Genomic DNA, 25,582 nt, shown 5'->3' with positions numbered 1-25,582 from the left:
TCACCAAGCCTCAAAGCCTGTGTAGATCGTGCAATGATCGGCGAACTGCCATTCTTTCGGATTGGGCATCGACCTGAACCCAATGAGCTTCCTCCAAATCCTGGTCCATGGTACCTGACCTGGAATCCCGTGCTTCAGCATCTTCACCCCACTATTCTGCTCCTGGTCGACTTTAGTAACGGGAACAACTGCCTAGTCAACGGCTAAACTCTGTTCTCACTCGATGCTTTGCTCCATCACCGTCTGGTTCAAAAGCAAAATCCAAGTGCTGATCGTGGCTGAGCAAAACCGACGCCTGGGGGAGTTACAATATCCTTCCAAGTTTGAGAGGAGATTATACTGCTAATGAGGTATCCTCATACAAATCTCGAGACACTATTCAGTAAGACTACTCTCCGGGCAAGCTTCGTTGCTGTTGGTCAGAATTCCAAAGCCTGCCACCCGAACTCGCTAGGAACGCCTCATACGCTCATCACCCGTCCTGACCCACACCTACCAATGAATTGGTGTGGTGCTCTCGAAACGGTACCCTACTCAAAAAAGCATACTCAGCAGTCAAGCCTAGACCTCTACAGAATGCCACTTTATTAGCATTTTGTTGACCTACCGACCGCAGTAGGTTCGCGACCGCATCGCAAAAAGAAGCACAAGGAAATTGGCGCTTGTTGACGCCGTACATGGATGTCTTGTTGGAAACCTCGTGATCAACAATGTCTGCACTTCATTTCCAGACTAGAAGGACCGTGCCCATTCATCGACCTTTGGGCAGAAATCATACGTACCGGCGACCCTTTGACGTGGATCTCATCGGCTCAGTGACGTGCCGCCGGCCGTGACGTGCGCAAACATCCTAGAAGAAATTAAACACCTTCTAGAAAAACTTGGTTCTGCGCCATCAGAACTCCATCGAGTCCATCCGTGTCCATCTTGCTTGTGGCGCTGGTTGTCAGGGTCTAAACGAACTTGACAATCTGCCAAAATGGTGCAAGGTGCATGGCAGAAGCCTTACCAATTCATCCTCGGTGTCGGCAACAGTCCCGGGGCCAAACGTCAGGAACTTCTGTTTCAGCCCCTGTACTAAGTGTGGGCCCTCTGTAAGAAACTAGTAACCTACCCCCGGGATGCGGAATGGGTGGGCATCAAACAACTTCCAGAATAGCGCTTTTCTGGGCTCAGAGGGCCAAAATCGTTTTCTGTTAACTCCATCTGCCCACATGACGAATGCAGTATCATTATTGGATTGTACCTGGCTGCTCATCTCTGTGATCTGTCTGGTATTAAATATCAATGCCCAATACTTAATGTGGTGCCTGACGCAAAGCCCCTGCAACCCGACCATTTCCTCTCCTATCAGATCTCAGGCTCAAGGCAAGCGACACTCATACCATTTTGTGACGCTTCTGTGTCCTTTGCCTTCTCTCCAACCTGTCCAGCACTTTGGCCAAACCTGAACATGTTGGCATTGACCTCTCCGATCAGCAATCTACATTCATCGTACTCTGCCGGACTTGCTCCTGGAGTACAGTTTGCCCTCGACTTGACCGACAATAATATGGGCATGTCGGATCACGAAGATTTCCTTTTATCCAGGCCACCAGACACCGCCACTTTGAGACCCGTCGTGGGTAGTTCATCTCCATTCTCTCTTCAAAGGCAAGTTCAATGTCTGCTGATGACATGTGACCGTCGTCGCTAATACTCCACCCGTAGCAGATTTCAACCGTGGACTACCGCTGCATACGATCCTTTCGCCGGTGATCCAATGGCTGGGCGCATCTCTCCTGAAGTGGCAGACAGACTACGGGGGCGACTGCCTCCCGAGATTCACAGTGCAAGTCGTGGCCCAACATCGGCGGTGGGCGAACCCTTCCGTCCACTATCATTTGGGTCCCAATCTTCAGCCTTCACTTCAGATACCGGCTCGTATCAGTATGGACCGCCACCTAGGTCGAACCCTGACGCAGAGACCATGGCAATCCGAAGACAGAGCCAGGACAGTTTCGTCCTTCAGACTGGATCACCAACAAGTCAAGGATATGCAGACTACGACTTGGAGACGCAAAATCGAAGAGGCGCCGAGATGGGCAGAGCTACACGCTACCACACTCGACGGAGGCCTTTCAATCAAGATGAATTTGATGGCCCATCACAACTACTCCCTCTCCCAGTGCCGCAACAAGAGCACGCCCGATCCCAGACGCTTCCGACGCTTCCTGTCCATCTGGAAGCGGATGAGCAGGACGAGATCATTCTGCACGTCAACGACATTCTTTCCCGTTGTGCATTTCATTTTGTAGCAAAATATCAATTTCCCATCCCTCTGGAACGAGATAAACCCAGAGTGAGAACGGCCGCAGATCGTGAATGGACAGAATGGGCATATCTTTTGAAGAGACTCGCAACCAAGCGAAGGATTCCAGCCAGAGTTCTCTTCGACAACCAGATTAAGCAGTTTGTTACGACTTTAGAGAACTCGATTGCTGTCAGACAAAGCACAAGGGGAGACCAGCAAACCAGAACCCTCAAAGACGACCGTTACATGTTGCAACTTATCAGTGCGGGCACGCAAGTTGCAAGAATTTTGATGGATTCTTTGTCTATGGAACAACTCGATGCTCTGTATAGACAGACTGAGAATGTGATCCTCGAAAGGAGAGCCAGACTCAGAGGGCTTGGATTCCAGTGAGACATTTTTACGCACCAATTTTCTATGGGTTATCATTGCAGCTATGATGTCGGAGGACTTGACCTCGTCTTGATGATTATTCTTGACTATATTACTCTACTCGTGGAATTTTATCCATTGCTCTTTAATTGCGCAGATGGATGCTTATATGCCACTTTATTTTGCGGAGCGATACGAGTACTCAACAATTGCATGTATTCATTCATCCAGACCCATTCAGGTTCAAAAGAATGGTGAATCTACTGACGGCTGAGGGTCCATGGGCCTGCCAACAAACTCTCGACCTATTACTGCGAGGTATGCTCAATTAGTCGGCCCTAGCCTCACTTTCAGACCGCTCCTCCCTCCTCAACTACCAATTCAATTGCCGCAGTTCTACTCAGGTAGATCAGGAAGCTGGACTTCCTTGCTCAGAATCAAGTTTCTGGGTGGCATAGAGCCATAAACGTTTGGAGATCCCCACTACAACGGGCGCAATTACTCCCAATTCACAACTCAATTGTCCCATTAAGAACTTGGGCGTTTCATGCGGCCACTCATATGGCAAACATCAACAACGAAGTGAGCGCACTGTCATAAATTGGGCCATTTTATTTACTTGGGGAGCCATGGGTCCGCTGGCTGCCCGGTCGCCTGGTCTTGCCTCGTACTCGACAGCTTTCCGTGGCTAGCCTTTGCTTTCGTAAAGGAAACAAGGAAGACATCATCTATGAAAAAGCACTCGCATTGCCCCAAACCAACTTCAGACAAAGAATGGCAGGAGCATTGGCTAGATCTCCTGCCAGTGGGGTGTTGCCTACTGCTCACTAACCAGACGACAGTCCCCCAGACCAACGGTTCTGAAAGAAAGACCATTTCTTTTCCAAGATTGCCTCTTAGAGCCGCCGTATGATTGTGGTTTGCTATGATCAGAGATTCGAAATCTGACGAGTCTCCTCTATCCGCAACGTCGAGCCGAGACCTTCCCTCATGCCTTGTTCTCACCCGAATACTCCTTAACCCTACTGTGAAGAGCATAAATCAAGAGCATGGATGCGGAAGGAGATATGAAGACGAATACTTGCGACAAGAAAGCGATACAATGGGCATGTTTTAAGTTTCTCGAGGATGGCGAACGTCACCCTGAATGAACCACAATCCAAGGTTGGCAGTCAATGTCCCTCCGCTCATTGGGCAGACGTTACGAAGCGCCTTGTTATACGCCAAAATACATTTACGAGTTCCTCGTCGAGGAAATAGACTGGCGTGCTGGCATGCTCAATTTTATGACGCTATGATCTTATATTAGATAGTCATCGCGGGGGGAAATGAGCGTGAGTGAGAGCTTGCATTTGCGACAGCAAGGTCGTGTTGTCATCTAGTGTGCCCGAAATCATAACTACATTTTACCATGAAAGATCTCTTTGCCAAAGCCTTGGAGACTTTGTGACCATACTTGGAAAAGGATCGACAATTTTGTAGCCTCACTCAGCCCTGCTATGTCAATGCAGATCACCGCAAACCTAATGTCTGCCTTATGCTATGTACTTTCTATAGGTGAACATCTCTGCCAACTATCCGTACTACATCCGACAAAAGGATTACGTGCAGGACACATCAGCATTGAACTTTGCACTGCAAGTAGTGGAGTCTACGTGGTGTAGACTTGTTGCAAGGTCTGGGCAGAGACAGCGGCAGTGCCCGATGACCTGCCTAAAGGTACCTTCAGCGCTGTGAGAGGGGCTTAGAACGCACGCCTGCCCAACATGGCACCGCCCAAAGTAGCATATGGATCGAGCAGTCGTGACCGTATCCTTCCGTTGAGAGCCACATCCGAAGTCTCTGCGTGGTCGATGGCTGGGTTCTCCCTCTCCATCGACGGACCTCGAGTTAGCACACGCATACACCTCTTCCGATGCCTGTTGGACTCTGTTGCTCGCTTATCCCTCACAAGTCGTCATCACCAAACTGCCATCCGAGAAGATCGGAGCATCGAGACACACGCTACGGCTCTTTAACAGCTGTGAAATACTGGCAGCAATCACGTAAAAGCCTAAATGCGCCACTCTGGTCTTGTTTGGAGACAGACCTGTCAGAACCAAGGACCGGTCCTTTCCACTCAGCCGAACTTTGCTGTCGATTTTTATGCTAAATTCAGTTCACCCCTTCCACATGAAGCCGACTGGACTGGAGGAGGCGAAATATGTAGGATTAAGGAGAAGGTGCAAGAAAATGCAAACCAAATGCTGAAAATGTGTAGCGAGCTTCGGTTTACTATTCTCAGGATCCGTGCCTTTCCGAGTTAGGGAATTTTATGCTTTTGGGCCGGACGAAAGTTGGCGCAATTGCGAAGAATTTCTCACATCGTGGATGTATTGTATTCAGGAAATCTAACCAACTACCAATACTTTCCTTCACAGGCGATTATTGGCAATTGGAAGTCACCTGTTTCATGTTCTTCAAACAATGTAATTCCGCGTTCGCGTTTGCAGGCACGCCAATGCCACACTCGGCATGTTTCCGAACCTGAAACACTTTAGTAAATGAAACCTCGTTCGCATCGGATAATCGATCTCAGAATCTGAAATCTTGAATCAGCCAAAGTCCCCAGATCTTGCTCCAGGCTACTAGCGTCATTAAGCTAAAAGAATGTGATCAGATTTGAGACTTCCAGGGTAGCGTGTGCCTACAAGGGTCGTGATATCAGATCCATCCGAGTAGACAATCTGTGCCCATCTACCAAGGAAAATCCAAAACCATTTTCTAAAATCGCAGTATCAAAGCACTGTCAAATCAGACGACGAGCTGGCAATATCAATGCGCAGCTGAGCAGAACAAAACCGTAAGCGAGGTGAGAACACACTGGCATCCCGGTCCTTAAATCAGGGCTAGTGCTGGGTATTTCCCCTCAGAGCGATGACCAGAGAGGCCGTTGAGCTCTTGACATTGGTTGAATTCGCAATTGACGGTGTGCAAAATTTCCTCGCTTCCATCATGTTGTCTCTCGCTCTGCCAGTGAGCACATCGAACATGCTTTTCCCTCCCTTTTCGAATCAGGCCCAGCCACAAGCAGCCAGTGGATGGCTTCTTTTCCCCTGTTTCTCTATTTACTGGTGAATCTCACGAATATGAAAATGGACTATTCTAGCGGACCAATTGAAATCTACTGCTGATGCCTTGACGTTGGATGCATACCATTACATTGGCCTCTTCAGATTGTGCAAACACTCGTGTGTTGGACTGTGTCTTGATGCAGAACAACTCAATCACACAGTAGGATTTTTCTCCAGGCCTTTGCACCATGCGATCGTCACTCCCTTCGATGCATCCTGTCGTAGAGACAGGCGGTTCGCCCTTGCGAGACCTAAAATTTCGGAACAACCTCGTAACCAGATTCAGCAGCCGTTCCAGGCTCTCTTTCTTACTCAAACTTCAAACAGAGCCATGGAGACTTTGCAATTGCCAGCGAATCTCGCAGGACGTCTTCCATAATCCCAATGCAACATCAAGGCCTCTGCCTGGATGATCCTTCGTCAAGATGCGTGAGCAACCGCCCATCAGTGAGAATCTGCCAAAGGTCTCAATGCCTCAATATGCAATAGATAAATATGCAATAGATTCATATTCAGACGAGCCGGTGAACCAAGAGGGAGACTTCATACCTGTTCAATCCTAGCTTCTGAGTTCTAGAGGACTTTCTCTATGGAAGGTAAGTCTGCCCTTGCCTTCAATGACATTCGTGACATAGCCTTGCAACAGAATATTGTGTCTATAACAGCAAGTAGGTTGACGAGGTCGTCAAATCTATCTACATGGATACGAGAAGACTATACTATACCTTGCTACTCCCCTCCAGCCGTTCGGAATCAATACGAACCCATCACGAAACCCTCGCAATCGATGGTCGATATCTTTCAGAACCACAGTACAGCGGAAGAGAGAGGACAATTGATCATGGTGTGAAGATGAACTAAGTATAGCCACAAGGACTGTACTTATAACACATTCGTCAAGGTAGTTCTCAAGATGACTGACGGTTGATTGGCGATCTATAAGCTCATCGGCATTAGCAGCACCCTCTCATCGCATGCATTAGCTCTATTCAATTGTGCACAATGATGACAAAGTATAAGCCAACGCTTGGGCTTCTTGTTTCCTATTCTTCATCATTGACTATCACTAATCCACTGATTTGGGACTTCGGAAAAGCAGACCCAGCACTCGAAAATGGAGCAGAAGTATGATTCCAACTTCACTATTACATTTCCAAAAGAATTAACGCGGATCGATTATCTACTTTGGTGTCTTATTCCCAAACCTACCACTGCCACACGACCATTGAGAATCTCGGCGATCGATTTTGACCAAGTTCCCCTGCAGATTGATTTGAATGTCAAACAAAATGATACTCTGCTTCTCCATGTATCAGCAATGAGAACACCAAGAAACGAATGAGATAGACATCATTATACGAGGATACTGTGTATAAACTATGCTTTCACGATGAGATTGACACAGTTGTGACCCGCTTTCATGGACCGCAGAGGTTGCGCCCAAAATGCGAATCACACATCAATATCGCGTCGACTATACATTTGCGGAAAGAAGGGCACGGAAAGTGTGTCACTGAGCTTCGATGTATCATTGAATGGCACAATTTAGTGGAAGGCGTACACGAGACTCTTCGGGAGAAACCCCATTTTTCGAACAAGGAGTTACGTCAAAGTCTTGACCTGCACCATACTCGTACAGTCGTCAGTAAAGCATGGTCACCGCCAGTCTAGGATAGAGTATCACCAATCCAGAGATAGATAGCAGTGGAACTGGGCATTACCAATGACGGATCAACAGCTGGTCTAGAAATCGGAAAGATTGGCACACTCTGGATACTCAGCGATACGTTGCTGTCCACGAGAGGATTGTTATCGCTAGCGATAGCTGGATGCGTGTGAATGGAGGTATGTATGACGCACGCAAGAATTCTCTAGCCCAAGATATGGACGCAGGCTGGCCGTTGGTTTCTCATCCACTGTGGCTTGCGAACTCGAAATTTTTTTGCTCACTGACAAGTGCCGAGCATTGCTTCCGAACAACAAGAACTCAACGGCCGCAACGGCGCCGTGATACGAAGTGTACACGACACTACTCGGAACTACTCGAGACTACACAGACAACAGCACTCCAATCGACAGTCAAAGGCACATGAAATTCGGAGAATCACGGAGCAAAGCCAAAAATCAACCCACAACAAAAAGCAATCCCGAGAAGATACCTATGATGGACCCCATCGGTGAGGCACGGGCAATGGGGCCAAGGCTGCGAGAATAAAGGGGCAAGCTGCAAAGCCTAAAAAGAGACACGGGTGACGAAAGAACTAACTAGCTAGTTAACGAACCCCTGCATGCACAACATGCACGGTATCCAAACTTCTTTTTCTCCACTAACGTTGCTTCGTTAGTTTACCGACCTGCAGGCCCGAGAGAAGATGAGCGCGTCATCCAGCCTCGCAGGCCGGCTGAGGAAAGGAAATGCGTGTGCCTTATTTCGATAGCTGTCCGCAGCCTCGCGCCCGCGGAAAGGCACTTACTTGCACCTAACCTATGAGTCTGCATTGACTCCGGATGGGCGTCTCATCGATCAAGTTGAGGCAGGAATAGATTGAAGACTCAAAGACAACACGCTAGTCAAAGGGAGCTATTGCCCACGGCGAGTGCATCACTTTCCACGAACGCGCAATAGGTATAATTCCAGAGCCCGCGTCCGGTGCGCCTCATCAGCAGCAGCGTACCGCAGGTATGATATTCCAACCAGGACATTTCCACCAGCCATCGTCCTCCAGCAGCAGCAGCGCCAGCAATGCACAAGCACCTGGAAAGGTCGTAAGTCAAAAAGACTTCGCCGTCAAAAGCTTCCTTTCCTGTTCCGCGTTTCACCCCCCAGTCATTACTACCTACTCCAGAGCTCTAGGCACGAGTAGTGGCACACACGGACTACCTGGGGCAAGGGCAGCGTGATCATGCGGTCAGATGGCCTTGATGGTCTGCGTACTGTTCATACGGCCATAGTGTGCTTGGAGTTTGCCTATCGTATGTGTTGGCATATCATTCTTACATTTTTGTGAGCTTTTCGAAGTGCTCTACATGCTGTCCGTTGCGGGGCCGGGAGCTTGCTTTTGCTGATCTTGAAGGTCGGTCGGACTGTAAGGATTATCGTCCGTCATGGCCGGGTGGGCTATATGGCTTTGGAAATGAGATACCTGAACTTCGTACAGGTTTGGTTTCTTAGATACCTAGGTATATAACTATGTACATGGCCTTCTACGCTGATGCTAAGTGAATAACAAAACACTGCAGATATATGCTTTTCGGCAATGTATCGCTACTTTTACGTCTTGATTCCAGCGAGTACCTTATAACGGGTATCTTGCAGCTCCATGAGTCGTCTTCGATAGCATGTTGTACATATTCTCCTTTGCTAGCCCTTCGGAGGGGAACGCCAGCCACAGGATGCTGAGATAAATATGCGACAGATGTGCATGTCGAATGTGGCTCCAGATGCAAGCCGTTCGAACCGTGGAGATTGAAGGAACGAGCGCTCTGTTCTCCTGTGAGACGGACGACTCGAAGACCACGTGCGTCCAAATCCCCGGCGCATCGCTAGAGTCTCAGATGTCTCACAAGTCCACGTTATTCCAAGCGTCGGACCGGAGAACTGGGGGTTTGTTTTGTTCGAGTTGTGATCTGGCCTGTGCTCACGTGGGGCCAGCTCAACGGCATCCGTTGATCAGAAGCCTTTCTCGGTGTTTCCCTCGCCCATACTCTTGCTTCCGCTGCTGCCACTTTGGATGGCACCAATAATGCCATCAATATACCCGGCACCACTCCACTTCTGGTGGGTGAGCACATCAACACCAAGCGCCTTCTCGCGACTTTGCACCAGATTGACATAGGCAAGCATGCCATCTTCCTTGAAGCCTCGTGACAACTCGGCGCTGATTGTGGCAGTTGAATGAAGACCAGCAAGGGAGATGAGTTGAAGAACAAAGCCTTCCTTAGCAAGATCCCAGACAAAAGATTTCAAGGAGGCATCATCAAAGCCTTGACCCATCCAATTGAAAGATGGGCTTAGATTGTAGACCAGCTTCTTACCAGGGTATTGTTCACGGATTTCTTTGGCGAAACCAGCAGCCTTTGAGACACTTGGATCGGCTGTCTCGAGCCATAGTAGATCGGCATAGGGTGCAAATTCGATGGCTCGCTTGGTAGCAGCAGGAAGACCGGCACGATAATGGTAGAAACCTTCTCGAGTTCGAGGAATATCACAAGACCACACAACAGGGGACTTGGTGTACTGATGGGACAGGATGCGACGTTTCGACAAGGATGTGTTTGGGTTGGCTTTTGTTTTGGCGAGATACTCAGTAGCGTCACCACCCTCGGCTTTGATATGAGCCTCGACAGCTTCGTCGAAAGTGACCAGCTTGTGCTTCTTTACCCAAGTGGACTCGAATTGATCTATTTCCGGTCCAGGCGCACCGTCCAATTCCATTTCTTGTAGAACCTCGGCCAAAGGCTCAGTCTCCTCAGCAATACCGAGAATGAATTCATGATCTCTAACGTCAATCGCGCTCGAGAGAAGTTTCCCGCTTTCCGAATCGGTTCGAGCAAGAATGAGGTTCTCGGAGCCCATGAGATCCCACTGAAATCTAGCAGCAACAAGACGGTTGATGTGATCTCCCACAGGGACCAGAACTTTACCAGCAAGATGGCCGCATTTCTTGCCTCCGTGCAGTTGATCTTCAAAGTGCACGGCAGCCGCGCCATTTTCCGCGAAAAGCTTGGCTAACTTGATGACCGCTGAAAGACCGCCGTGGCCAGTATCACCATCAGCAACAATAGGTCGAAGATAATCGATGTATGGGGTTTTCTGCCTCTCTTCGGGGCTGAGTTTCTGCCTGTTATCAAAGTGCTTGCGGTCGTGTAATTGTTGGGCCTTGAACAATCTCTGTACCTGGTTGGGGACCGTATTATATGGGTAATCACCAAAATCGGCGGAAACTTCATTTGTGCTTGTCAGGACGGAAGAACATGCCCAACCTGAAACATATAGAATCTCCTGGTTCTGGGCTTGTTGAGTCATCTGTACAGGGTCGATGGCACCCATAGTGTGGACAGGCTTGCCTTCAGCAGCTCTTTCATTGAGAAGGTTGAATAGCTTCCGAGCCATGAGAGAGCTGGGGTACGTCTGTTGTAAGGTCCCCCTCTTACTGACGACATCTTGGGGAGTATACGGTCTTTTGATACCCTCATATCGTGGTGATGCCCACCATTTCTTCACATCCTCCACCTGCTGTTGGAAAAGTACATCCTCGGCATCCCCAACTTTTGACTCGGTAGATAGCAGTTGGAAGGAATCTGTGGGTAATGTGGCGGACACTGGAGGCTCGACGGAAGGTAGAGAGGAAAGGGTTCGGGCCATAACAGCAACTAGAGGCTTTGAGGGAAGAGATCGCACGACGTGCCGGGCTGTTAGCCTTGGGATAGCTTTTGGTAGTTGTCGGATCATGATTGATGGGGTTGTCGAGTGTGGGTTGGCACAGGAAAGAAGCCAAACTGCCGGGTAACAGAAGGGTTCTTTTTAATAGCCACAACAGGGGCAAAGATTACAGTGATCAAGGGAGAAGTCAATAGAAAAAACGACTCAGAAAGACATTACCGTTGGATGAATAATATCAAGTCCACGCCCTGGCCCTATGTGTATTTGGACGGCGAGACAGATATTTGGTATTTTTAGCGGGGAGCAGCAATAATGGCGTCGCAATGACATGAGGGCGAGTAACAGTGAAGCTGGCGACCAGAATGAGTTTAGTGGATGAACGTTGGGGAAGGGACAGAAAGTCGCGCACAGAAGGAGAGCCGATTTCGGACCGACTGGGCTTTGGGTGACAGCATTGGATGCTGAGAGTTGCCGAGGATGTCGGTTATTCCGGGCAGGCTCTTGTCATCGTGCTCGGCCTTCTTGGTGGGCGGGCATGGGCGGGCGGAGGGGTTCTGAGCGCGCTTCTGGGGTCGTTACTGGTGGTTCGGGGCACTCCCTAAGCTCCCCTGGCTCTCTCCCACACATTGCCCGAGGAATCTCCAACTCCAGGGCAAGGGCAAGGGCAACCACGGTCCAACGTTCGTTGTTCCTGCATGCCCGGTAGTGTCAGTGCTTGTGATTAATCCTCAGCTGTTGCTAAAATTTCTGCTTGCTATCAACTGAGAAATAACTTGACCACTGCTGTTACTGCGTCACTCTCTCCTCTCCGGTCTCTGGTCACCTTCTTCACATTGCTGTCGAGCTGCTGGTAGTGTTACTGGCGGTCATTCTACCCCGCAAACATATAATTTACCCTGACAGCCGTGGTTAACAACTCCTAACCACCGCTCAAACATGGCTACCACTACAAGAACCACCCAGCACGCTCTGAGAGCTCTACGTACATCCTCCACCCGGCCATATGCTTCATTTGTCTACCGTACCTATGCTTCGGCTGCGGAGCCTGATCTCAAGGCCACCCTTCAATCGGTCATCCCAGAGAAGCGTAAGCTGTTGAAGCAGGTCAAGGCTCATGCAGACAAAAAGATTGGCGATATCACAGTTGGTCAGGTCATCGGTGGAATGAGAACCATGAAGTCAATGGTCTGGGAAGGCTCTGTTCTCGATGCCAACGAGGGTATCCGTTTCCATGGCCGAACAATCGCCGATTGCCAGCAAGAGCTTCCCAAGGGTACTTCTGGCACTGAGATGCTACCAGAGTCCATGTTCTGGCTCCTTTTGACCGGTCAAGTCCCTTCCACAAATCAGGTTCGAGCCTTCTCTCGTGAGCTTGCTGAGAAGTCCGACTTGCCTGCTCATGTTGTCAGCATCCTACGAGGCATGGACAAGAATGTTCATCCCATGACCCAATTGGCTATTGCCGTGGCCGCCTTGAACACCGAGTCCAAGTTTGCAACCAAGTATGCCGAGGGTCTCAACAAGGCTGAATATTGGGAGCCCACCTTTGATGATTCTGTCAATCTCTTGGCCAAGCTGCCTCGTGTTGCCGCTGCCATCTTTGACAAGGCTGCCCTAGATATCGAGATTGACAAAGATCAGGACTGGGCCTACAACTTTGCTCACCTCTTGGGTAAGCCTGGAAAGGAAAACGAGGGTTTCCAAGATTTACTCCGTCTCTACCTGGCTCTCCATGGCGACCACGAAGGTGGCAACGTTTCAGCCCATGCCACTCACCTGGTCGGCTCTGCCCTCTCCGACCCCTACTTGTCTTACTCAGCTGGTCTCCTTGGTTTGGCTGGACCTCTCCACGGTCTTGCTGCCCAGGAAGTCCTCCGGTGGATCCTGAAGATGCAATCTCAAATTGGAGAAAACTTCTCTGACAAGGATGTCAGTGACTATCTCTGGTCTACTTTGAAATCCGGCCAAGTGGTCCCTGGCTACGGTCATGGTGTGCTGCGCAAGCCTGATCCACGCTTCAAGGCCCTGATCGATTTCGGCGATGCTCGTCCAGATATTGCCAACAATCCTGTCTATCGCCTAGTCAAGAAGAACAGTGAAATCGCCCCAGGTGTCTTGACTGAACATGGAAAGACCAAGAACCCTCACCCCAATGTCGATAGTGCCTCAGGTGTTCTATTTCATCACTACGGCTTCCGTGACCCCCTGTACTACACTGTCACCTTCGGCGTCAGCAGAGGTCTTGGTCCTCTTGCTCAATTGATCTGGGATCGTGCCCTGGGCATGCCAATTGAGAGACCCAAGAGCATCAACCTTGAAGGCCTCTTGAAACTGGTGTAAAAGTAGAGAAAGTCGGCCAAGAGCCTGTTGTACATAGATCTGCAAGTCTTCCGCAATGGTGGAAAAGCATTGATACCTGAGTAGCCATGTACGGCGTTTCTGTTGGAAGCGCTAGTATGACGAATTCCAACACGTTTCTTTCATTCAGGGCCCGACCGTACTCATTGATGTTTACTGCTGACCTGCTGCACAGCTATTCCCATGACGCACGTCGAATTTTTTGAATTTCGGCCCGAGATCGCTACGGATGTATTTCAATTCGCGACCCCTTCCGAATATATGCAGCTAGCTAAATAGTCCTTTCTATTCGCATGTGGTAACTTCTCCAGTGTACGCCATGCGAGGCTTGATGTATGATAGTACACCCCCAATTATGAGTTGCTCCATTCCTCCGAGCTAATTACAATGATTGAAAAAACACCATCCTCACTACCTAGGCAAGCAGATACTCGTACAGCAACTGGTGTGTGGTTCGATGGCTGTCGGGTGCGTATTTCCGAATCCGTCCGCATTACGTCACAGAACGCGTCAACACGCGAGCCCTTTACATGTTGAGACGCGTCCCATTCATTTTCGACCAACTCGTCAGAGAACATGTCCTTTATCACATCCATTGTATCCTTGTTGCTGCCATATCTTGACGCTCTTGATTACCATCTCACCACCGTCCTTCCATGTGGGTAGCCATGTGTCTTGAGCTTTCCAGAAGTCTTTCTTGGCCGTTGGACTTCCATCAACCCATGGTTTGCCTTTCTTACCATCTGAAAACCAACCGTTTGTTCCCCCAACGGCGACATTCAATATCAGATAGAAGTCTTGGTCGAATGGCGTGGCGGCATTACCAGTCTGCGACCAAGGATCAAACAGTCGAGTTCCATTGTAGTCAGATAATGGAAAGCTCCCACGCTCCCAGAGTGGCTCCTTGAAGTTGGTGTACAGAACTTGCAAAAGTCTGGTGTCAATGTAGGTGAAGATGTACTTTTCAGACCATTCGAGACCAAATATGTGGAACTTTTTGGCATATGTGGTATGCAGTGCTTTTCTCTTCACATTTGTTCGCCACCACGCATCATTGGCGGCATTGGGTCCCCAATGCAATGCACTCGAGACAATGTTGTTACCTCCAGAAGGGTAAGTGTAGTTGTTTCCTCGAGACTCAACAATATCAATTTCACCCGACTGTGGCCATTGGCCGTATTTCGAGTCGACAGGTAAGAGCCAGATTGCGGGCCACAGCCAGTCTCCCTCAGACAATTTGGCCTCGATTTCGATGCGACCATATTTGATTTTCGCTCCTTTCTTCGTGTTGATACGACCAGACTTGACAGGATTCACAATAGTCCCATTGGTCACGTTTGTGCTCGTAACACAATTGCTCCACAACGACGATGAGCAGATTCCTGCTGCAGTCAGGTCAATGACACTGTTTGAATCAATCAATGCAGGATCTTGAAGAGTTGGCTTGATACGGAGCATTCCGTCTTTGACAAAAACATTCTCATCAGTCACGGTTGTTTGTTCAAATTGACCATTGCCGAACCCTCCAACCTCCGCCTCCTTTGTCCAGATGTTCAAGTCGAGCCCATTCGAGAAATCGTCGAAGTGTACAGGGCAGTATTTGTGGTTGACGACAGTACGAAGGCCATCCCAGACAAGGAAACCAGCAATTCCAAACCCAATAAGGAGTCCAATGATAGGTATGATTGTCACCCATTTCTCCCTGGGATCCTTGACTTTGGTCCACGGTCGTCCAATTTCACCCTTCTTCACACGCCTGGAATGAAAGTATCGTTGTTTGACCACAGGCTGACCCAGAGCTGCAGAGGACGCCGTCCTTGAAGGCTGTTGTGAAGCATATGGTGTCAAGAATGGGTTGACTAATTTCTCTCGATTTTGTTCGCCACCTGTGATCAATGACTCCGGAGTGGCCCCTCGAGGTGTAGCGTCAATGCTCAAAGACAAATCTTTAGGACCTGAATTATTGGGTCGTTGAGCGGTCATGGTGGGTGTGATGTCTGTCTCCAATAGGGTTTGCAACTGTTAGATCTGAAGGGATTGTACCATCAAAACTCTCAGATGAGATGGTGAGAACAGGTGGAAGAGAACTGACATTATTTAGAGGCCAGGAGTTCCGAGTTTTCTTGTGCCTGGCCGAACTCAGATTGCATTCGTCCAAAACTTCTCAGGGAAAGCATGACTCCGCAACAGTGTGAGGCTGAGACCGGCTCCTGGTCGAGCACAAATTCTCATGAAGGATTACACCAAGGTAGAACTCTACTTGCCTCTTCGGACAACCTATGTCGCACGGTTCCAATAGTTGGATCACGTTTCAATTATACAAGCTATATCTGCTCTCTGCTGGCCTACCACACACCGCTACCTCGACTGTGGGAATAGCCACAGCTCATTTCCATCTACTTGGAGTAGATATTTTCTTAAACAATGTCTAATCACCTACCTCCTGGTTTCCAATCTTGATTGTCAACGTCTGTTGGCTGACTGCTCGAAGTTCTCAACACGCTGTAAACGATATATCCCATATCGTCATTAGTGCCACAGTATGTTAACTCGAATCATCCAGCATAACAGGCTCGAAAATGATGCCCCCTCCTTCCAGCGCTTTCAATCAAGGCACCCAACCAAGACAGTCCAGTTTCTCGCTCCCATGTACAATCGAGAACAGCAAAATCTCAAGTTACGTTGTTGGTGAATTTGCAATCGGCCTACTCCACTTTCGAGAGCTGTGAAACCTGGAGCTTCGTCGGTCATTGGAAGCTGCCACCACAACTGGATTGAAAATGGATCACACCGTGGCAAATTGAATATTGCAACCTCTTAATTAATCCTTTGAGGAAGATAGCCTTGTACAGCCCTATGGTGATCACTACGATATTGGTCTTTTCCATAGACGGTACGACAATCATGGCCACTTCGTTCTTCTCGTGGTTCTACCAAATTCGCCACCACCATTCATTACACCTTCCTTGATCTTGCGATCTGGGGATTAGGAAAGCCTGCACTTTTGTATTCCTGTTACGACCACTCTTCATCCGCTTATAGCGCTGGTAGAGCTGCACACGACTTTCACCACAAGACGACCTATTTTTAGCTCAGACATCCACTAGAAGACGTTTTTCTCTCCATCATAACCGGTCAACCACCTCACGTTGGTTTACGCTATCCTCTGCTGGACTATCTCAGGCTCCTGCTGCTTACAAGGCATTGGACCATGGACAGTCAATCAGCTGTTCCTCGCCCTGCGGAATCCACTGCTCTACGAAAGCTTCCCCCGCTGGGAGATATTAGGAGGGCCACATCAAATCCGTTCGTGGATCACCATGATCCTTTTCAAGATAGCTCAAACACCTCGGACTTTTCCTCCTTCATGAGCAGACGTCGCTCAGCGAGTGGCAAGTCTACCCGCAGCAGTCGAAGTGTACTCCTCGATGACATCAAACACGAGATCATGGTCAATCACATTTATCAGCAACAGTGTTCACATCTTTGGGTGAGCGATAGCAGTGGAGAGTGTGAGGGTGTGCTATTGCGGAAATCCCGAGGTCAATACCTAGCATGTCCACCCCCCCTTTTGCATTCGACTCTAGCTCGAACGTGTACCCAACTAAATGTTCCAGTAAGAAATACGTCCATTTCGATCGCTTCAGGCAGCTAATCCATGTCAGGTCGTCGTCACGGTGAATTCAAGAGTTATCAAGACCTTCCTTGCTTGGGCCCCAGAAGCAAGGGATGTCCCTTTAATGAATGGACTTCGAGTCCAGATTCTCTCCAACATAAATGATCTTTCTCAAGCACGGAAATACCAATTTGCTGCTTTCATCACTTCGGAATCTCTACTGGTTGTGTGGGACGATGATCCAAGTAACGTGATCGAAAGAGCAGCGAAGATTGAAGCAGAGCTCATGCAACTTGTTTGGCAAACAGAGAAAATCAACAACGATGACGATACTCCCATGGAGAAAGTCGGTCAGTCCGAAGATGGTGTTGATAAGGGATCATTGGAGACCATGATCGAGCACCGATCTACAAATCTTATGAATACGAATCTTGTCGCTTGCACTTTGGTGATCGTCGTGGTCCTGCTCGGATTGGCTTGCCGGAGTTTGGCAACAGAAATTGCTGTTGACGGGGCATATGCTCGTCTGGCATTCTTGTCTCTCGTGCCAGTGCAAATCTTCTTCACCTTGGTAAGCACGCTCATCATCTTCGGACTCGGAACTCAGACTGAGCTTTGCAGTTTTTTGCACAAGTCATCGTTGGCTGTATCGCTCAATGTGTTGGGCCAGTTCGTCAGATGCAGCTCAACTCAAAATACTACTCAGCAAAATGCTCGCCACGCCTCAACTCAGATTTACCGCATGTCACAATCCAATGCCCTGTCTACAAGGAAGGCTTGTCTTCTGTCATCGCACCTACTGTGACCTCGATCAAACAAGCAATTTCAACATATGAGCTTCAAGGCGGTTCAGCAAACATGTTTGTTAATGATGATGGACTTCAGATCATTGGGGAAGAAGAACGTAAAGCTCGCATTGAGTTCTATCAAGATCATAACATTGGCTGGACCGCAAGACCCAAGCATGGAAGCGACGGTTTCGTACGTCGAGGAAAGTTCAAGAAGGCATCCAATATGAACTATGGACTTATGCTTTCTTGTCAGGTCGAAGAGAAACTTCGGGCCTACCAAAGAGCGCCTTCTTGGTCCGAAGTTGACGAGTCAGCTTCGTACGAAGCCTCCTTAAAGGAGGTCTTGGCAGAAAATCCACGAGCTTGGGCAGATGGGAACATACGTGTTGGAGATTACATCTTACTGATTGACAGTGATACACGAGTTCCCATTGATTGTCTTCTTGATGCTGTCAGCGAGATGGAGGTGTCGCCCGATGTGGGAATCATGCAATTCGCATCAGGAGTGATGCAGGTGGTCCACACCTTCTTTGAGAATGGTATCACTTTCTTCACCAACCTCATCTACACTGCAATCGAATATACTGTGGCCAACGGAGATGTTGCTCCGTTTGTTGGTCACAATGCCATTCTCCGGTGGAGTGCCATTCAGCAAGTCTCCTACACCGATGAGGATGGCTACGAGAAGTTCTGGTCCGAGTCTCATGTCAGTGAGGACTTTGATATGTCTCTAAGATTGCAGTGCGATGGCTATATCATCAGACTAGCCTCTTGGGCTCATGGTGAATTCAAAGAAGGTGTCAGCCTCACAGTCTACGACGAACTCGCACGCTGGGAAAAATATGCCTACGGCTGCAATGAGCTTCTTTTCCACCCAATGCGCAAATGGATCTACAGGGGTCCTTTCACTCCACTCTTTCGTCGATTTCTTTTCTCAAACATCCGTTTCACGTCCAAAATCACCATTATCAGCTATATAGGCACCTACTATGCTATCGGTGCAGCATGGATCATGACACTGGCAAACTACTTCGCCATCGGGTGGTTCAACGGATACTTGGATAAATACTACATCGACAGCTGGAAAGTGTGGTTCAGCATCGTCATAGTCTTCAACGGCCTCGGCAACATCGCCCTGGCGCTAATGCGTTACCGCATCGGCCAGAAATCCTTCTTCGCGGCCCTCATTGAGAACCTCAAATGGATCTTCCTACTCTCCATCTTCCTGGGTGGCTTGTCTCTGCACGTCTCCCAAGCTCTTCTCGCGCACATGTTCGAAGTCGACATGACATGGGGCGCCACGAGCAAGGAGGCTGAGTTCAGCAATTTCTTCATCGAGGTGCCGAAAGTCATTCGCAAGTTCAAGTTCAGTATCGCGTTTGCGCTGATTGGCACTGTTGCGATGGTCGTGCTGGCGACTAACCCTGGTGGGCTTGTGCCTGACGATTGGTTGATTAAGGACTTCATCGCCATCTTGCCGATGAGTACGGTCACCACGAGCCATTTGCTATTGCCGATTGCGCTGAACCCGGCTCTGATGACTTTCTCTTGGTGAAAGACAGGGGCATCTGTGGAATATCAGGGGCGGCTACGTTGAAGTTGCTCCCTAAGTTACTGTCGTGAGATTTAGAAAGTGTGCCTGGACTATCATATGAACCGAGAACCATTTTCTTGATCAAGATGTTGTTTTGAAATTATGGGAATTGCTAATCGTAGTGGGTATCGTATAATAATCTAGTCATCGAAGGTCAAGTCATAGCTCATAAGTCGTAAGCCATCCACGTTGTTGATACGGTCACGTCGCCGTTGCCCATCTGCTACCAAATTTGTTGCTGTGTCTACCAACGGCAAGACAGCACCAACCGTCGTCACCTGAGCCATGCCACATGTCCAGCGCCATTACCAGTACCACCCTACCTACCAACCACTCAACTAGGAATATCTCGCCCACCCACGCTCACCAGGGACGTCGCCATACGAAGCCATCGCTATATGACCTGTCGTCATGCAGACGGCGATCCCCACTCGAGCTCCTGCGCCTCCAGCTATACGGGTCATCCCGTGCATAGTCGCTCTGGGAGTGGGTGTGGCCACGGTCGATAATGGAGCCGATGCGCGAACATCGGAGCGAGAGCGAGAGCGGAAGGGCGAAAGAAGAGGAGAACGTATTCGGGAAGGGGAGCGAAAACGTGACAGAAGAGGAGAACGTTGTCGAGAGCGCGAAGGCGAGAGCGAGGGTGAATATGGACGAGTGGCCGTCGTCGTCGGACGTCCGCGATCGAAGGATCTGGCGCGCCGTAAAGTGCCAGTCCCGCTGTCGAGCCAGTCGCGCAGGCGGCTGTCGGCGAACTGGTCCATCTCCATGTCTTCGTGGTAGCGGCGGCGGCGCTCCGAGGACGTGGAGCGATGCGACAGGGCCGATGAGTTCGAATGGTACACGCCCTCGTTACGTTCCCTGTACAGGTCTGACGACCCGCGGGTCGGGGAGAACGCCCAGGAGCCCACTAGCGATCTCGATCTCGAGCCTCTGTCGTCGTCCATCTCGGCTCGGGCCCGCGCTAAGAGGGCGGCGGTGCTGGACGAGTTGTTTGTGGTGGTGTACGGGGTGGTGTAGGTGGTGGTGCGGGCGGGGCTGAATAGAGCATAGTTCGACCCGGTCGAGGAAGAATGAAACGTCCTGCTCCCATAATCGAGGTCTCTGCCATTGCGGTCGCTCATGTGGCCGGTACAGTTCTCGGAAGGGTGGTGTTCAGCTGGGAGCAGCGAAGGGGATATTTCCGACTGGCGATCCGGTGTGGTGGGGTGGCTTTCACAAAGACGGCGCGACAGTCTTCTCTTATCAAGGGGATCTTGAGTCCGGACTAGGCTTTCCAGATACCGTGTGATTTATACTTGTTTTGGAGGTGGTGGAACAGGAGACTTGAAGATTGAGAGCCATACGGCATATTTATGGTCTTTGGATCTTTCAATAGCTCCTGTTTGTTTCTTGCAGAGCGACGACACGGTGTGCGGGCCAGGTGATTCCGATTTATCGTTGAAGTTGTTGCACAACGACATGGGCGTGAAATCCAAGCGGTTTGCAGATGTTGCGCATCTCCATCCTGCTCGATTGAGTAGAGTTTCGTCGACAGGGGTATTGTGCGTTTTGTAGATGACAGGTCCTGGTCTTCAGGGGGTTGAACAATGGAGACGAAATGACATGGACGGATCAATTCAGTCGCATTTGCGTGCTTGTTGGCCTTCAGCCTTGTCTCGAGGCTGCAATTCATTCATCTACCAGATTGAATCCAAAATCATCGTCCAGCATCATGTTGGCGACACCATCGTATCAGTGAATTGCATAGCGATACCTAGGACGCCAACACTACCCGAGAAGCACTATTCTTCTGATTGCACATGTCCGATTCCCGGAGTTTCTTCTAGCAGTTTCTCGGATTCGAGAAAAAGATATGTCCACTTCTTTTGTCCTCCCTGTGACGAGAGCCAAACGATCATCACACAAGGCTGCACAGTTAAGGAGCGTCTGACTGTTCACTATTAACAGACTCTTTGAAGAACAACCAGGGTCTGGAGCATAATACCCATTCAAGTAGTCTTCAGTACCTCGATACTACTTTTCAGCTCCTTTTTGACGCTATTCGTTGAATTAGCGAATGTTAAAAGTGAGAATAACGTGGCAAGAGATCCACGTAGTCGGTCTTCCGAAGCCGTTTGGTTTATTCTTTCGGCGCGCGTAAGTAACTACCTAGGTAAGGTCGATAGGAGTTCTTACCACCATTCGTACCTTCCTTATTTTCAAGACTCAGAAGTCAACCGGTGATGATACCATCTCATCCATTTCTTCGAAGAAGGGGTGAAGACGAGTTAAGTGAAGAGTTCTACACTCGTTTTCTCGGCGTAGCTGTACTGGCAACACGGATCCTTGGATAGTGACAATTTATCGCTCACTAGTCAATGCTGCTAGTTGATCGGCGTATAGCCATCTCGCTGTCATACTCGCAAAACTGAACGAAGTGATCGGTCTTATGTGTGAATGGTGCTCATGACTGTTCGTTAGTTCCAAACGAAATGCAGCGGGATCAAAATCAGTTGCTGCAATCAAAATGAAACTCATGGCTCGGCACGTGCCTATGCTGTTTGTATCGACTGGGTGGCTGGGTGATTTGGCGCACCGCTCAAGGTCTTCCGTGCCTGAAGAGGGTAGAAGTGGGGAAGTTGGAAGGAGCTGGCTACTGAGCCTGTTGTGTCATGCCATCTCAAGTCAGAAGTTTGGAGGAAGCATTAGCCGACTCGTCATCTCAAACCAGAGTAACTGAGGTCATGTCGTGTCGGCAGGGGTAGTTGAAACCGTAGACCACCACTGGCAGCTGCAAGCGAATATTCACCCTAAGGACGGTCTGAAAGGCGAGGTATATGCGAGATTGGCGGAGTCAAAGAAACGTCACATATTGTAATGTCGATCGTTGAATCATAGTTGTCAGGATTTCATGTTCTATTCTTGATATCAAGCACTTATGACACCTTTAGTACAGCTCTACCTGCGAGCTTACCGGCAATCATCAGATCCATATACTTATCCACATCTTCAATTGTTCCCTTTGTCAAGATGGGCTGTTTCATAGTCAGTATCTGAATTTGAAGGGCCTGGAAAGGTTTCATGAACTTACATGCACTAGACCCCGTGCTGTGAAGTCAAGAGCTTCTTCTACATCCTTCAATGTACCGACGACGCTGCCCACAATGTTTAACTTCTTCAGGCACAACATAATCGGCGGTGCGCCTGCAAGAACAGTAGGGTCTTTTGGCAGACCGACCGCAACAACGGTACCACCAGGTCTGAGGAATGTTGGTGCACTGGCATAAGCTTCTTTTGTGGCCGCGGTGACAATGACTCCATGGGCACCATATGTCGTGATACGCGTGATTTCGGATGCAATGTCTTGAGTTTTGGTGAAGTCGATAAACTCCTCTGCTCCTAATTTCTTGCAGAGGTCTCGTTTCTCGTCACCGCCATCTATGGCGATAATCCGCATGCCCTTGAAGTTGTTAGTGGTGACCAGAGATTGTTTCATGAACTTACCATGGCCTTTGCATACTGTACAGCAAAATGGCCGAGCCCGCCTCCAGCACCTGGGAGAACCTAGTTATGGAGTCAGTGGTTGGCATCTCTCGTAGTACTTATCAGCAACATACAATCCATTGGCCAGGTTTGACAGCACTCCTCTTGCAAGCGACATATGCTGTTACACCACCGCACATGATAGGTCCAGCTTCCTCATCAGCAACACCCTCGGGGATGCGGGTAGTGTATCTGCCATCGCTGATAGCATACTGCTGGAAAGTTCCTGCAGCAGTGAAACCTGAGTTCTTCTGGTTCGGGCAGTGGAGCTCGTCGCTACCGTTTGTGCAAAACTCGCACTCTCCGCAGACCCCCCACACCCATTTGATTCCAGCACGGTCCCCAACTTTCCATTTATGATGCATATCATCACCTACGGCGACGACAACGCCAGCGCCCTCGTGGCCGGCAATTCCCTTGGTGGCGGGCTGCATGGCAACTCCGAATGATGCCCATTCATCATGAATCAGAGATTTGTCTGAAGCACAGAGACCAGTCCTTGCATCTGTTAGATGTGGATCAAGTATAAAGGGATAGTAGCGACCTGCCAATTGATCTTGACCAAAACCTCGGTAGGGCCAGGAGATTGAACATCGACTTGCTGCACAGGAGCTTTGGCATCAGTACCCTCGCCGACCTTCACGGCGGCTTTTTGCTGTTTGGGGATGTCCACGGTGGCCATATTGAAGTCAAGAGATGGATTTGGTCTGTGCTGATAGTATGTCTACTGAGTAGTGGTCACAGTTCTAAGAGCGAAGACATGAACTATCCACGGCCAGCGACTGGTTTAATACTTAGCTCTTGGGTACCCATCTAACCGACACTGCGCGGAGCCGATACTGGACTGGCAACATTCCAGGGCAGTCTGCTCATACCAGATGGCCCCCGGTTTAACATAGCTTCCCCGCAATTCCATGTCATCAAACTGTAACAGGACTGGACGAAACATGATAAGGCGGGGTGGGGTCGAGTCGAGGGAGTTGCTATCAACTGAGACGCCAATCGTCATCATGCAAGGCGACCACAGACTGGAGGAGGAGTTACGTGTGCCCGCCTCGCATTTCACGTTACAAGTCTCCGTACCCACACGCGGAGGAGGTCCGTGGTGGGTTGTTTTGAACCGAGGTTTATGCAAGGGTGAATGAGTAATTCTTCGCAGGTTATCAATAGACGTGCAGCATCCCTGGCATCAAACGCGAGCGTGGCCACAGAAGCAACATGCCAAGATCTTGTTTGGGGAAGGTCGGCCGAACCTTCCTTCCACCCCTCACTGTATCGAATCGTCTGCACTCAGTCGAGGCTCGAGACTCGAGAGTCAACACAACACCACTCCTCCCCGCCCCGCGTCTCGCCCTTGGACCAGTCGGATGACCGGGACTTCAAAAATAGCAAAAGTCTGGGACTGTGTATCAGATCTTCATTGATCGACTCGACTGCAACCGAAACCACGACGCGTCGCTTAGCACAATGGTTCTCGCTGTATGCCACCACCAAGTTGGCTCATATGGCTTCACACCATGGCTAAGATTATTGATGTAGGCTGTGGGCCAGATCTGCTCAACGGCCTCGATGAGCCACAACCTTGCACAATGTCAGACACTTGTGCGAAAGGCTGTGATGGCCGGTGCAAAGGTAGGCTCGCTTTGATTCAGTCCAATTGCCGCTGTCGAGGTTCCTCGTACTCGGCATTAATTCAGTTCCTCACGCAGAAGAACGACATCTAGGCCCTCTTCCTCCCTGAAGCCTCCGACTACATTGCTTCATCCCCATCCGAATCCATAGGCTTATGTCAACATGCGTCGAAAAGTCCATTCGTCCACGGCTTACAAGAGGCCGCAAAGGACAATTCTCTTGCGATCAATGTTGGAATACACGAACCCACCGATCCACCCTCTGATAGAATAAAGAATACCCTGATATGGATCAATCAAAGGGGGGACATCGTGCATCGATACCAGAAGCTTCATGTATTTGATATAGACCTGCGGCCCAATGGACCCAAGTTGAAAGAGAGCGACTCTACGGAGCCTGGTCGTGAGATTGTCCCACCCTACCAGACACCACTAGGCGACGTTGGCAGTCTGATTTGCTTCGATTTACGCTTTCCTGAGCCAGCTTTGAGGCTACGCCGGCTGGGCGCAGAAATCATTACATATCCCTCAGCCTTTACTGTTCCCACGGGCAAATTGCACTGGGAGATCTTACTACGAGCTCGGGCCATTGAGACGCAAAGCTGGGTTATTGCCGCTGCTCAATGTGGTCGTCACAACGAGAAACGTGTTAGTTATGGCGATACCATCGCAATATCGCCAAATGGCGAGGTTACCGGCAGATTGGATCGTGTGCTTGATATTGAGACTGAGAAGGAAGGATCCCGTCAACCCGACCTCCTCACTGTCGACATTGACTTGCAAGCCTTACGAGACGTGAGGCGAATGATACCTCTCATTCGGCGGACAGACGTATACCCCGAGGTTTGAAGCGTGAGTATGTCTCACACTTATACAACAGAGACGACTCTTGGTGACGCCCCAAGC

At 49.5% G+C, this 25,582-nt stretch overlaps 7 protein-coding genes across 7 annotated transcripts; 3 read left to right on the top strand and 4 right to left on the bottom strand.

The window, feature by feature from the left end:
- Window positions 1-9,448: 9,448 nt before the first annotated feature.
- LTR84_009238 (uncharacterized protein) lies at window positions 9,449-11,230 on the bottom strand (the record flags this gene model as incomplete). Its single annotated transcript, XM_064852779.1, has 1 exon — window positions 9,449-11,230. The coding sequence occupies one exon, from the start codon at window positions 11,228-11,230 to the stop codon at window positions 9,449-9,451; it is 1,782 nt and encodes a 593-aa protein (XP_064701004.1).
- An 867-nt stretch (window positions 11,231-12,097) lies between these two features.
- Window positions 12,098-13,501, top strand: LTR84_009237 (uncharacterized protein; the record flags this gene model as incomplete). The annotated part of the gene is made up of 1 exon (XM_064852778.1): window positions 12,098-13,501. One exon carries the CDS (start codon window positions 12,098-12,100, stop codon window positions 13,499-13,501), a length of 1,404 nt encoding a protein of 467 aa, XP_064701003.1.
- A 585-nt stretch (window positions 13,502-14,086) lies between these two features.
- On the bottom strand, window positions 14,087-15,502 carry LTR84_009236 (uncharacterized protein; the record flags this gene model as incomplete). Its single annotated transcript, XM_064852777.1, has 1 exon — window positions 14,087-15,502. One exon carries the CDS (start codon window positions 15,500-15,502, stop codon window positions 14,087-14,089), a length of 1,416 nt encoding a protein of 471 aa, XP_064701002.1.
- Window positions 15,503-16,730: 1,228 nt separating this feature from the next.
- Window positions 16,731-19,481, top strand: LTR84_009235 (uncharacterized protein; the record flags this gene model as incomplete). The annotated part of the gene is made up of 3 exons (XM_064852776.1): window positions 16,731-17,135; window positions 17,185-17,706; window positions 17,757-19,481. The coding sequence occupies 3 exons, from the start codon at window positions 16,731-16,733 to the stop codon at window positions 19,479-19,481; spliced, it is 2,652 nt and encodes an 883-aa protein (XP_064701001.1).
- Window positions 19,482-19,858: 377 nt separating this feature from the next.
- Window positions 19,859-20,644, bottom strand: LTR84_009234 (uncharacterized protein; the record flags this gene model as incomplete). The annotated part of the gene is made up of 1 exon (XM_064852775.1): window positions 19,859-20,644. One exon carries the CDS (start codon window positions 20,642-20,644, stop codon window positions 19,859-19,861), a length of 786 nt encoding a protein of 261 aa, XP_064701000.1.
- Window positions 20,645-22,438: 1,794 nt separating this feature from the next.
- Window positions 22,439-23,727, bottom strand: LTR84_009233 (uncharacterized protein; the record flags this gene model as incomplete). The annotated part of the gene is made up of 5 exons (XM_064852774.1): window positions 22,439-22,537; window positions 22,594-22,962; window positions 23,007-23,066; window positions 23,120-23,550; window positions 23,673-23,727. The coding sequence occupies 5 exons, from the start codon at window positions 23,725-23,727 to the stop codon at window positions 22,439-22,441; spliced, it is 1,014 nt and encodes a 337-aa protein (XP_064700999.1).
- A 785-nt stretch (window positions 23,728-24,512) lies between these two features.
- LTR84_009232 (uncharacterized protein) lies at window positions 24,513-25,525 on the top strand (the record flags this gene model as incomplete). The annotated part of the gene is made up of 3 exons (XM_064852773.1): window positions 24,513-24,524; window positions 24,585-24,677; window positions 24,770-25,525. The coding sequence occupies 3 exons, from the start codon at window positions 24,513-24,515 to the stop codon at window positions 25,523-25,525; spliced, it is 861 nt and encodes a 286-aa protein (XP_064700998.1).
- Window positions 25,526-25,582: the final 57 nt, after the last annotated feature.

The sequence above is a fragment of the Exophiala bonariae genome (genome assembly GCF_035927105.1).
Source record: "Exophiala bonariae strain CCFEE 5792 chromosome Unknown scaffold_37, whole genome shotgun sequence".
In the NCBI taxonomy this organism is placed as follows: Eukaryota; Fungi; Ascomycota; class Eurotiomycetes; order Chaetothyriales; family Herpotrichiellaceae; genus Exophiala; species Exophiala bonariae.
Note: the sequence above shows the minus strand (reverse complement) of the source record. Positions and strands in the feature narration are given on the sequence as shown.